This window comes from Electrona antarctica (genome assembly GCF_951216825.1).
Source record: "Electrona antarctica genome assembly, chromosome: 5".
In the NCBI taxonomy this organism is placed as follows: Eukaryota; Metazoa; Chordata; class Actinopteri; order Myctophiformes; family Myctophidae; genus Electrona; species Electrona antarctica.
Window position 1 is genome coordinate 17,201,509 of NC_136810.1, and position 13,495 is coordinate 17,215,003.

The 13,495-nt window shown below is 38.9% G+C and overlaps 1 protein-coding gene across 3 annotated transcripts in view; it reads left to right on the top strand.

Annotated features, from left to right (window-relative positions):
* pot1 (protection of telomeres 1 homolog) overlaps nt 1-13,495 on the top strand; it is an 84,985-nt gene that overhangs the window by 56,177 nt on the left and 15,313 nt on the right. For 2 of the 3 annotated variants that reach the window (XM_079500968.1, XM_079500969.1), the window contains exons 12-16: nt 1,000-1,088; nt 1,891-1,983; nt 2,592-2,748; nt 5,352-5,563; nt 7,912-8,065. In XM_079500968.1, the coding sequence (XP_079357094.1) occupies nt 1,000-1,088; nt 1,891-1,983; nt 2,592-2,748; nt 5,352-5,563; nt 7,912-8,065 (705 nt within the window). The remainder of the gene's footprint in view (nt 1-999; nt 1,089-1,890; nt 1,984-2,591; nt 2,749-5,351; nt 5,564-7,911; nt 8,066-13,495) is intronic. The other variant, XM_079500970.1, reaches the window with a different exon arrangement.

A 13,495-nucleotide genomic window follows, 5' to 3' on the forward strand; every position in this document is an offset into this window, starting at 1 on the left:
TTGCGCACACACTCCCTGGATGCCAACGATGAACCTCTGCTCAGAATTTCCAGAACAGCCTGTTATAGCGCCACCAGGAGGCCGCTTTGTGCAAAACAAGTTTTTGGACACTACACCTACAGATTTTGTCCAAACATCACGCAAATTGGTACACAGTCTCTCTTGAGCCATTCAACAAAACTGGTCTTTCAGATTTCTCAGACTCCATCCTGATTGGCTAAGATTGGCTTCCAAAGTTCACAGGAGTGCTCAGTTTCAAACAAAATGCTGCAAATCATGAACACATCGTGTGATTTCCGTGAAAGTGTTGCCAATCGTAGGCAATGAAGGTGGATTATGAGAAATCAAACAAACGCGTCTTGATCACATGACTATGGAGAGCATGTGTACCGATTTGCGGGAAATTTGGATAAAATCTGAAGGAGTAATATTAGAAAATGTGTTTTACATATGTTGGCCTCCTGGTGGCGCTATAAAGAGCAGATGTGAAAAATTCCAGGCAAACCTTTATCATTGCTTTCAAGTGGAAACCTTGTATGTCCAAAACCGTTCCTTTTATTTGTTGTAGTGAAAATAGTCGATCTGTTATTTTCACTAGCTTTGGGTGACATTCTTGTATGATCAAGTAGGGCAATTTAAATGGAGGTTTATTCTGCCCGACAGCAACGTTATGATAGTGAATTCAAACTGACACAATTTTGTCATTCTTCCATGCACAAATAATACTGTACTGTATATATATTTAAAAGTGAGGGGCACTCTTATCATCATACAACATCATACATCTCATTCTGGCCAATCACAATTTGTCCTTCTACATATCACCAGACTGTCTGTGCGGTGTGCATGCGTCCACCCTTGTCCACACTTGGCCTTACTCTGGTGTATTTGAGTCAAGGAAGCCTTCTCTGAGTCTGTGTCACTGTCATTGTGTTATGCTCGTTCATGTGATGTGTGTAGGGTATTGCACTCGTATGCTCATTCATGTGATGTGTGTAGGGTATTGGACTCTTTCCCAGACGATGATGAATCTGAATTAAGTGACTCGACACTGGCAGAGGTCTGGGGCACCCCTCCGGAATCTATCGGTAAGTAACACACACCTATTTATGAAGAGTTGAGACGAAGAACCATTTAAGTCCATAATGATTGTAAGGCTTCAGGACAGATGGGACTTTTGGAGGAGGGTTCAGAATAAATTATGGACTTAAATGGTTATCCGTCTCAACTCTTCTATTGTCTTTTTGAACACATGGGGCAACAGGTTGTTAATTAAAGGCTAAACAATTACATTCTCGTGATTTTTCCTTTTATTTCTCATGTTGTATTAATGTGGGGATGAGGTTCAAAGGTGTTTAAATCTGCCTGCCACCAATATTCAAGGAATAGAGAGTATGCGTGTGACATCATCAAACCAGGAAGTTATGCAGGAATGCCTACTGAGTGGCAAAACACTACTTTCTGGCCTTGACGGCCCCTACATCCAAACAGAAAAGTCCTATCTGATTGCATTAAACAACATTAAACAATGTTAAACTCACTTTGCATGTTCCTTTGCCACTCGATTTGCCACTCGATGTGCCATTCACTTTAAGCATGCGCATACCCTCTATTCAACATTGATAAACTCACCTTAACTCCCTAAAGGATACTTATATCATCAATATACATTTAATTTACATACATTTAATTTTCTAGAGCATTGCAAAAATATCAGTTTTTGAATGCGAGACCTTTACAATGTTAATTTATTGGCCAATATTGTACTCAGAATTAGATGAGGAATTAGAACAGGAATGCGTAAACTTAAAATAGTTTAAGGTTTAATCTATTACTGTATCTGTGTATATCCATAATGTATTCACACTATGTAACATGTTGCTTTTTCAGATGCTGATCCAGTGGGTGTAGCATCAGGTTCAGATGCTGATCCAGTGAGTGTAGCATCAGGTCCAGATGCTGATCCAGTAGGAGTAGCATCAGGTATGAAGTCATACAATACACCATAGACATATAAAGGTAGACAACGCCTCTTCTGGCTCTGGGGCGTCTGTATCTCGAGGGAAGGCAACATGGAGGAAAGCCTGGGATTCCTTGCGAAGCATAGTGGAAGCTTGCCAAGCTTCCAACCAACTGCAACAACCAATGAGGCATCTATATTCTTTTGATGTCTATGCAATAAACCACAATGATTCAACTGCTGAAGGGCCTTATTTCCTGCACCACCTAGACCAGCCATTCCTGAACTGTGGGCAGGGAAAATGAGTTTGTTCCATTGATCCAAGTATGAACGGATCTCGATTGATTGATCATTAAAGAGAAACATGCTCTGAAAATTCTGGCCCATGCATCTATTTGACCACTTAACTGTTAAGTGGTCAGGTGGGTGGGCCGTTTTTTTCCTAATACACCAGATACCTTTGCCCAAAATAGCATATGCTAATTTTGGCTAATGTCCCCAGAATATGGATGCTGGTGTTCAAATGGATACGTTGGTTATTGGTTCAATGATGCTTGCTATATTTGGGGAGAATTGCCCAGATGCCCTGTTATGTGTGCAGTACGTGTTTGACTGGTGTTTCGTCTTGCAGTGACAACCTGCAGCCACACGGTGGAACAGATGACTCTGGCTCAGGTGAAGCAACTCCAACCGTCTGGGATCTTCCATGTCCGCGTCCCAGTGCAGTCCTACCAGCCTACCAAACTCTACCAGTCACTCAAACTCTTCTGTGACAAGTGTAAAACCATGTACGTGAGACAACTGTTTCCCAAACCGTGGGTCGGGGACCATTTTCTTAACTCTTTTTTTTGCTGCTAGCTGCATAAATGAAAGCTGTGCCACTTTAATCCACTTTAATCCATTTCGACCGATTCTACAAAATGTCTTCTAAATCATGACAGTTTTCGGAAAAACCCTATGTTTCTATGTCAGTGGTTCTCAAACTATTTCATGTCAAGGAACCCCAGAATTATATATATTTGGCCGCCGACCCCCATCTGAAAATATTGTTGTTCTAGGAACCCCCCAGAATCAAAGATTTGAGTAAAAAACGTTCGCTCTGAAAAAAATATATATATTCAAAGAGTTGTGCCGTTGCATCCACGACCAGGTGCATCCGCGACCAGGTGCATCCCAATAATGCTAAAAGGAGAACACAAAAAAAAATCATCAAAAATAAATTCATCAAAATTCATCAAGACAAACAATAGTATACAAGACATCGTATATTTACAGAACCAACAGTTGGGGGTCATTATTTTCTTTTGGCAAGCTAGACGACCTGTCAAGGTCCAGTTGTGCTCTTTAATGGCGGTTTTGCAGTTGGTAAAGTGTTGAATCTAGGGGGGAATGAGATCAGTGGAGCTCCCTTTGGTGTTGTGCCCATGGGCTTTTCTCACTCTTTTCATGTTATGTAGTTTGACAGGTACTTGGGCACTGGTCCCTTGAGCGTCTTGAAAACCAGGCCCATTGCACGTTGCTGTACTCTGTCCTCTACTATAAGCCATCACTTGTATGTCCAAAACCATTACTTTAAAAAATATATATTACAAAATAAATAAATAGAAACATTTTAAAATGGTGAAAACAGCCAATCTACAAGCTCGCAATGTGACACGATGTATTGTATCAGGTTGTGAAATGCTGGGGGGGGAAAAAGTGGAAGAATACTAGTGTGTTCGGAAGAAGTCTGTCTCTCACGATTGAACTGGAAGTTTCAATCTTAAAAGGGGGAAACTCCCACTTTTAAAGTGAACACGTACGCTTGCTGGTACTGGGAACTGGGGTTTATGCTAACAGCTAGCGGTAGAGATAGAGTTAACTCAACCGGCACCGAAATCGCCTTTCGACGCCTGTTTTCCAAAGGCCCCAGGCACCGAAATCGCCTTTGGATGCCTATTTTAATATCAATTGATTACGGTGATCAATTGTGTCCTGTATGCCTGTATGCTGAAAAAAACCGGAAATAGGAAATCCGCTGGTCTTATGCTGTCTATGGGGACGCAGATTTTAGCATGCTAATATCTCTTTTTAGACCGAAGCTTGGTTTAGCCGAAAACCAACCAATCGTTTAGAGTCTAAACGATATACCTAGCTTAGAAAAAGTATGTTTTGGGTGGATTAAATTACATTCACGGGACATGTTTAATAGCAGATTCTTGAGAGTCTTGAGTTTCCGGCCAAATCGGCTTTCAATTTAAGAGTCTCGCCCATAGAGTTATATGTGTGGTGCTCGGCGCCAACCAGCAGATGGCGCTGTGGCGCCGGATGAGTTAAATGTTGATGGGCAGTTAATCGCCTCATTCGGCTGGTGGAATTGTGGAAGTGCAGTCATGGGCTCTAACAGCCACTGTCCAGTGGGCGAGATTCTTTTAAATGATACAGTGGTGCTGCTGTCGAACATTTATTTTACCTTTTGGATAGAGCATTAGTTTAAAAATAAATAACTCCCCATCAAGCTTGACATTACTGCTGACTGTTTAGTGTATTACCCTTGTTTGGCCTTGAAGGGAGCCATTGTTTTGTCCATTCACTTTTAGTATGGCGTGAAAATGTACTTGCAAGGACTTGAGATTGTATTGCTTCATCATTATTGTCTTGTCAAAGGGACTTCATCGTTGCATATTTACACATTATGCTACAGCTTTGTTACATAGCGCATCACTTTGGTTCTGCGCTGTGTGTGCGTGCGTGCGTGGGCGAGATTTATTTTGTGAACTAACTCAAATCATTGTTTTTGGGGTGCCTGGAACAGAATATCTTCAGATTGGGGTCAGCCAAATGCATACAATTTCGGGCGTCCTTGGTAAATGGTGCATTTATATAGCGCCTTTATCCAAGGCGCTTTACATAGATTGTGCATTACATTCACCCATTCATACACCGATGGCGGCAGGAAACCATGCAAGGCACCAACCAGCACATCAGGAGCAATTAGGGGTTCAATGTCTTGCTCAAGGACACTTCGACACTAACTCTGGGGGAGCCCGGGTTCGAACTGGCAACCTTGCGGTTACCATCCAGCCACTCTACCCCTGAGCCAGTGCCGCCCCCTCCTTAACATGAAAAGGTTTTGAGCACCACTGATATAACAACATAATGAATTATTCTATTACATTGATTATCAATTACACAGCCCATGAAGCCTTGAATTCATGGAGATTGTTTTGAGTCTATCCGGTAGGGGACGTTGGGCAGCCATCCGTTCATTATTAACTCAGGAATGCAACAAAAACTAAAAAATAATCCATGAAATCAAGGCTTCATAGGGTGCGTCATTGATAGAAAATAAGCCATTATTTGCGTGAACTTCTCCTTATATGTAGTACCTCTGTCCCTGTTTCAACCTCAGGCAGAACATACCAGATGATGACACGGTGGCCGGCCTCTTCTCAGCGGCCATGAAGGACTGTGGTCCCTGTGAGGAGGAATGGGCCCAGTCCTCAGTGGACGGCGACCTTCTACCTGTCCGATATATCCCTGGCTCCTACTCTGTGGTACCCATGGCTGTTTACATGCCCCGACGGGTCTTTAGTGAAGCAAAGGCTCTCGTCTTCGTGATGGGTAAGCTAAGCAGTGTTCATTTCCCTCGACTAAGAGTATAGCCTACTGACAATTTTGTCAACATATAAAAACTAGGCCTGTCCCCGACTAAGAATTTATGCAGTGGAATCTGATCTGAATCTGAATGTTGCCTATAGTCGACTGGTAGTCAAATCATACAAAACAAATGTTTTTTGCATGATTTGACAGCCGAATCGGACTCGATTGATTAGTCGACTATTCAGGCAGCAGGCCTAATAAAAACTAGATGAAAATGTTATGTAGCGACTAGTGGAGAAGAGATCTAAGACAAGTCATTTTGTGCTTGGCTGCGTGTTGGTGTGTCACACTCAAATAGCTGATCTACAAGCTCACAATGCATCGCGGACTTGTTGTGAGCTTTTTTCGGCATGCAGCTAGCATAGTAGCATGGATAAATCAGGCATTATGAGGCCATCAACGCCAGTCAAAATATATATTGTTATAGGCTAAATTCACTGTAGATTTTGTCGACTAGAATCGTATGATATTTAGTCAAGTAAAATTTGACAAAGTAAAACATTTCAGATGACTAAAATATGACTAAAACTAATTGGGATTGTATTCAAATGGTTATGACTAAAGGCTCATACATAGTCTGGATCTTCGGTGGTGAGGTGACCGAACTACAACATGAAGTCACGAGCCGCGGTGAAGAGCAAACCACTGCCACCGCCCCAGCCCTTCTCTCTGTTTTTACTCACCACCGCTCAATGTTATTACAGCTCCGGTGGTCAGCTCACCACCGAAAATCCAGACTATGAATGAGCCTTAAAGCTACATCAAAATGTGCTGTAAAAATGAACACTGGGTCAACATCTGTCTCAAGCTGTCCTCACATTATCTTTAATGGATGCATAGATCTTGCTTTATCTCTGGTCGATGGCGGGATGTGTTTTGGGAAAGCAGTCTATTTGACAGCTTTCCAAACAGCATTATAAGCATATTGGGGAGTGCAAGGCTATCATGAATGAATTGTGTATCATGAACACTACTGACAATAATGCCATCTACTAGGGGTGTGACGATACATTTGAACAGCGATATGACAGTGATTCTCTGGCAAATAGATGGACATTGTATTTGAACACATATGGACAAACCCACGCCTTGACATGAACACAGAGAATACACACATTTTTCGATAGACTTTTGTAGCGACAGTATATGGAATGGAAAAGTAATGAAACCCATCTTTTTATTTTTTCTTCTTAAAATTGCTAAATACAATGCACAAGTACTTAGTATTGATTAAATTGATTATTTCCATTGAAAAACGATTCCATACCGATTATTTCCATTGCAATACGATACAAAGTCAAACGATACGATATTTGCTGTTTACATATACTTAAATTAAAATGGATATTTAACGTGTCACGTTACTATATCGTTACACCCCTACTATCTACAGTACATCTGGCCTCTGGTTGTGTGCTTGTTCAGCACCTTGGAGAGAGGCAAGACTCTACACAGTTAGGTGAAATAAGGCTGCCAAAAGTAGAATAAAAATGCATCAGCTATTGTTAATAAGGAACAGCTATTGCTCTCTATCTCTCTCTCTCTCTCTCTCTCTCTCTCTCTCTCTCTCGCAGACGCAGCAAGCGTGAAATAGGCAGAAATTCAGTAGACGTTTACTCCCACCAAACCGTGGGTTTGGGATTGACCCGCGCAGCACCTGTCCATAACTATCCAAATATACTGTAGTAATGCATCACACTTTTAATGCAGAAAGGGTTGAGAACCACTGCACTGTGCAATTTTACCCTTGAGCTTTTTCTTTTTTTGTCATTTGTCTGTTCGGTGACATTCTGTTTATCAGTGGCTGCCTGCCTGCCTTCTCCAAGCCAGAAGGTCACACATTTCATCCTTGAAACAGACCAATATTTTTTTGTGTTGGGAAAAAAAACCTGCTTCTTGATTTTTCGATTAACCTACATGAGCGAGATAAGTCTGGTATATTGATTCAATATATTCCCGGGTTCATTGGCCAGCCATACCAGAGGCTCCAAATAATTTGTTTTTACTTGCCTGATGGTTCAGGCTCTAAAAAGGTTGCTTCGGCGTGCTCTACTTGTAGCAACTTTGGTTGAATGCACCCAACTAATTAGATTAAATGGGGGCGGCCATAGCTGAATGGGTAGAGAGGCCATCTGAGAATGAAAAGGTCACTGGTTACTCCAGAGTGTGGAAGTGTCCCTGACTAAGATACTTAAAGGGATTGTTCACCCAAAAAATGACTTTCTTTCTTCTTACAATCGATTATTCCACCCAACAGAAAAAATATGCTTTATTCAAATGAAGGTTAACTTCACTCCTGACTATTGTAGGGACGTCGTTGACGGAGACATGTCGGATATGTCACACAGAAGACGGCCCCCGACACATTGTCCCCATCAGGTCACTGGAAGGACACATGGCGCTGTTGGACCTCTCTGCTCCGTTCCTGTTCCAGGGAAGAAGGGGAAGGAGGCGATACTATGGGTCAGTACTTTATCCACTTGAATTATACTGGGGGAACATTCACACTAATATACTGTATCTGTCAAGTTGAATTATACTGGAGGAACGTTCACACTAAAGGTGGCCTTACACTAGCCGATAATCGGGCATTTTTGACGCTCGGGGGGTGCCCGACTCAATCGGGCACCCCCCGCGCGCGATCGGGATCGGCCCGATCAACATCAAGAATGTTTGATATTTGCTCGGCCCCCGCTCCGATTATCCTGTAGTGTGTGGTGCTGTCAGATTTCAAATGCCCGATTATCGGCTAGTGTAAGGCCACCTTAATATACTGTATCTGTCAAGTTGAATTATACTGGGGGAACATTCACACTGATATACTGTAACTGTCAAGTTGAATTATACTGGGGGAACATTCACACTAATATACTGTATCTGTTAAGTTGAATTATACTGGGGGAACATTCACACTAATATACTGTATCTGTTAAGTTGAATTATACTGGAGGAACATTCACACTAATATACTGTATCTGTCAACGTTCACACTAATATACTGTATCTGTCAACGTTCACACTAATATACTGTATCTGTCAACATTCACACTAATATACTGTATCTGTCAACATTCACACTCATATACTGTATCTGTCAACATTCACACTAATATACTGTATCTGTCAACGTTCACACTAATATACTGTATCTGTCAAGTTGAATTATACTGGAGGAACATTCACACTAATATACTGTATCTGTCAAGTTGAATTATACTGGAGGAACGTTCACACTAATATACTGTATCTGTCAAGTTGAATTATACTGGAGGAACATTCACACTAATATACTGTATCTGTCAAGTTGAATTATACTGGAGGAACGTTCACACTAATATACTGTATCTGTCAAGTTGAATTATACTGGAGGAACATTCACACTAATATACTGTATCTGTCAAGTTGAATTATACTGGAGGAACGTTCACACTAATATACTGTATCTGTCAAGTTGAATTATACTGGAGGAACATTCACACTAATATACTGTATCTGTCAAGTTGAATTATACTGGGGGAACATTCACACTAATATACTGTATCTGTCCAGTTGAATTATACTGGGGGAACGTTCTCACTAATATACTGTATCTGTCAAGTTGAATTATACTGGAGGAACGTTCACACTAATATACTGTATCTGTCAAGTTGAATTATACTGGGGGAACATTCACACTAATATACTGTATCTGTCAAGTTGAATTATACTGGGGGAACATTTACACTAATATACTGTATCTGTCAACATTCACACTAATATACTGTATCTGTCAAGTTGAATTATACTGGGGGAACATTTACACTAATATACTGTATCTGTCAACATTCACACTAATATACTGTATCTGTCAAGTTGAATTATACTGGAGGAACATTCACACTAATATACTGTATCTGTCAACGTTCACACTAATATACTGTATCTGTCAACATTCACACTAATATACTGTATCTGTCAACGTTCACACTAATATACTGTATCTGTCAACGTTCACACTAATATACTGTATCTGTCAACATTCTCACTAATATACTGTATCTGTCAACGTTCACACTAATATACTGTATCTGTCAACGTTCACACTAATATACTGTATCTGTCAACGTTCACACTAATATACTGTATCTGTCAACATTCACACTAATATACTGTATCTGTCAAGTTGAATTATACTGGGGGAACATTTACACTAATATACTGTATCTGTCAACATTCACACTAATATACTGTATCTGTCAAGTTGAATTATACTGGGGGAACATTTACACTAATATACTGTATCTGTCAACATTCACACTAATATACTGTATCTGTCAAGTTGAATTATACTGGAGGAACATTCACACTAATATACTGTATCTGTCAACGTTCACACTAATATACTGTATCTGTCAACATTCACACTAATATACTGTATCTGTCAACGTTCACACTAATATACTGTATCTGTCAACGTTCACACTAATATACTGTATCTGTCAACATTCTCACTAATATACTGTATCTGTCAACGTTCACACTAATATACTGTATCTGTCAACGTTCACACTAATATACTGTATCTGTCAACGTTCACACTAATATACTGTATCTGTCAACATTCACACTAATATACTGTATCTGTCAACGTTCACACTAATATACTGTATCTGTCAACGTTCACACTAATATACTGTATCTGTCAACATTCTCACTAATATACTGTATCTGTCAACGTTCACACTAATATACTGTATCTGTCAACATTCACACTAATATACTGTATCTGTCAACGTTCACACTAATATACTGTATCTGTCAACATTCACACTAATATACTGTATCTGTCAACGTTCACACTAATATACTGTATCTGTCAACATTCACACTAATATACTGTATCTGTCAACGTTCACACTAATATACTGTATCTGTCAACGTTCACACTAATATACTGTATCTGTCCAGTTGAATTATACTGGAGGAACATTCACACTAATATACTGTATCTGTCAACGTTCACACTAATATACTGTATCTGTCAACATTCACACTAATATACTGTATCTGTCAACGTTCACACTAATATACTGTATCTGTCAACATTCACACTAATATACTGTATCTGTCAACGTTCACACTAATATACTGTATCTGTCAAGTTGAATTATACTGGAGGAACATTCACACTAATATACTGTATCTGTCAACGTTCACACTAATATACTGTATCTGTCAACATTCACACTAATATACTGTATCTGTCAACGTTCACACTAATATACTGTATCTGTCAACGTTCACACTAATATACTGTATCTGTCCAGTTGAATTATACTGGGGGAACATTCACACTAATATACTGTATCTGTCAAGTTGAATTATACTGGGGGAACATTCACACTAATATACTGTATCTGTCAACGTTCACACTAATATACTGTATCTGTCAACATTCACACTAATATACTGTATCTGTCAACGTTCACACTAATATACTGTATCTGTCAACGTTCACACTAATATACTGTATCTGTCAAGTTGAATTATACTGGGGGAACATTCACACTAATATACTGTATCTGTCAAGTTGAATTATACTGGGGGAACATTCACACTAATATACTGTATCTGTCAAGTTGAATTATACTGGAGGAACATTCACACTAATATACTGTATCTGTCAAGTTGAATTATACTGGGGGAACATTTACACTAATATACTGTATCTGTCAACATTCACACTAATATACTGTATCTGTCAAGTTGAATTATACTGGGGGAACATTCACACTAATATACTGTATCTGTCAACGTTCACACTAATATACTGTATCTGTCAACGTTCACACTAATATACTGTATCTGTCAAGTTGAATTATACTGGGGGAACATTCACACTAATATACTGTATCTGTCAAGTTGAATTATACTGGGGGAACATTCACACTAATATACTGTATCTGTCAAGTTGAATTATACTGGAGGAACATTCACACTAATATACTGTATCTGTCAAGTTGAATTATACTGGGGGAACATTTACACTAATATACTGTATCTGTCAACATTCACACTAATATACTGTATCTGTCAAGTTGAATTATACTGGGGGAACATTTACACTAATATACTGTATCTGTCAACATTCACACTAATATACTGTATCTGTCAAGTTGAATTATACTGGGGGAACATTTACACTAATATACTGTATCTGTCAACATTCACACTAATATACTGTATCTGTCAAGTTGAATTATACTGGAGGAACATTCACACTAATATACTGTATCTGTCAACGTTCACACTAATATACTGTATCTGTCAACATTCACACTAATATACTGTATCTGTCAACGTTCACACTAATATACTGTATCTGTCAACGTTCACACTAATATACTGTATCTGTCAACATTCTCACTAATATACTGTATCTGTCAACGTTCACACTAATATACTGTATCTGTCAACATTCACACTAATATACTGTATCTGTCAACGTTCACACTAATATACTGTATCTGTCAACGTTCACACTAATATACTGTATCTGTCAACATTCACACTAATATACTGTATCTGTCAACGTTCACACTAATATACTGTATCTGTCAACGTTCACACTAATATACTGTATCTGTCAACATTCTCACTAATATACTGTATCTGTCAACGTTCACACTAATATACTGTATCTGTCAACATTCACACTAATATACTGTATCTGTCAACGTTCACACTAATATACTGTATCTGTCAACATTCACACTAATATACTGTATCTGTCAACGTTCACACTAATATACTGTATCTGTCAACATTCACACTAATATACTGTATCTGTCAACGTTCACACTAATATACTGTATCTGTCAACGTTCACACTAATATACTGTATCTGTCAACGTTCACACTAATATACTGTATCTGTCAACGTTCACACTAATATACTGTATCTGTCAACATTCACACTAATATACTGTATCTGTCAACGTTCACACTAATATACTGTATCTGTCAACGTTCACACTAATATACTGTATCTGTCAACGTTCACACTAATATACTGTATCTGTCAACATTCACACTAATATACTGTATCTGTCAACGTTCACACTAATATACTGTATCTGTCAACGTTCACACTAATATACTGTATCTGTCAACGTTCACACTAATATACTGTATCTGTCCAGTTGAATTATACTGGGGGAACATTCACACTAATATACTGTATCTGTCAAGTTGAATTATACTGGGGGAACATTCACACTAATATACTGTATCTGTCAACGGTCACACTAATATACTGTATCTGTCAACATTCACACTAATATACTGTATCTGTCAACGTTCACACTAATATACTGTATCTGTCAACGTTCACACTAATATACTGTATCTGTCAACGTTCACACTAATATACTGTATCTGTCCAGTTGAATTATACTGGGGGAACATTCACACTAATATACTGTATCTGTCAAGTTGAATTATACTGGGGGAACATTCACACTAATATACTGTATCTGTCAAGTTGAATTATACTGGGGGAACATTCACACTAATATACTGTATCTGTCAAGTTGAATTATACTGGGGGAACAGTCACACTAATATACTGTATCTGTCAAGTTGAATTATACTGGGGGAACATTCACACTAATATACTGTATCTGTCAAGTTGAATTATACTGGGGGAACATTCACACTAATATACTGTATCTGTCAAGTTGAATTATACTGGGGGAACATTCACACTAATATACTGTATCTGTCAAGTTGAATTATACTGGAGGAACATTCACACTAATATACTGTATCTGTCAAGTTGAATTATACTGGGGGAACATTCACACTAATATACTGTATCTGTCAAGTTGAATTATACTGGGGGAACATTCACAC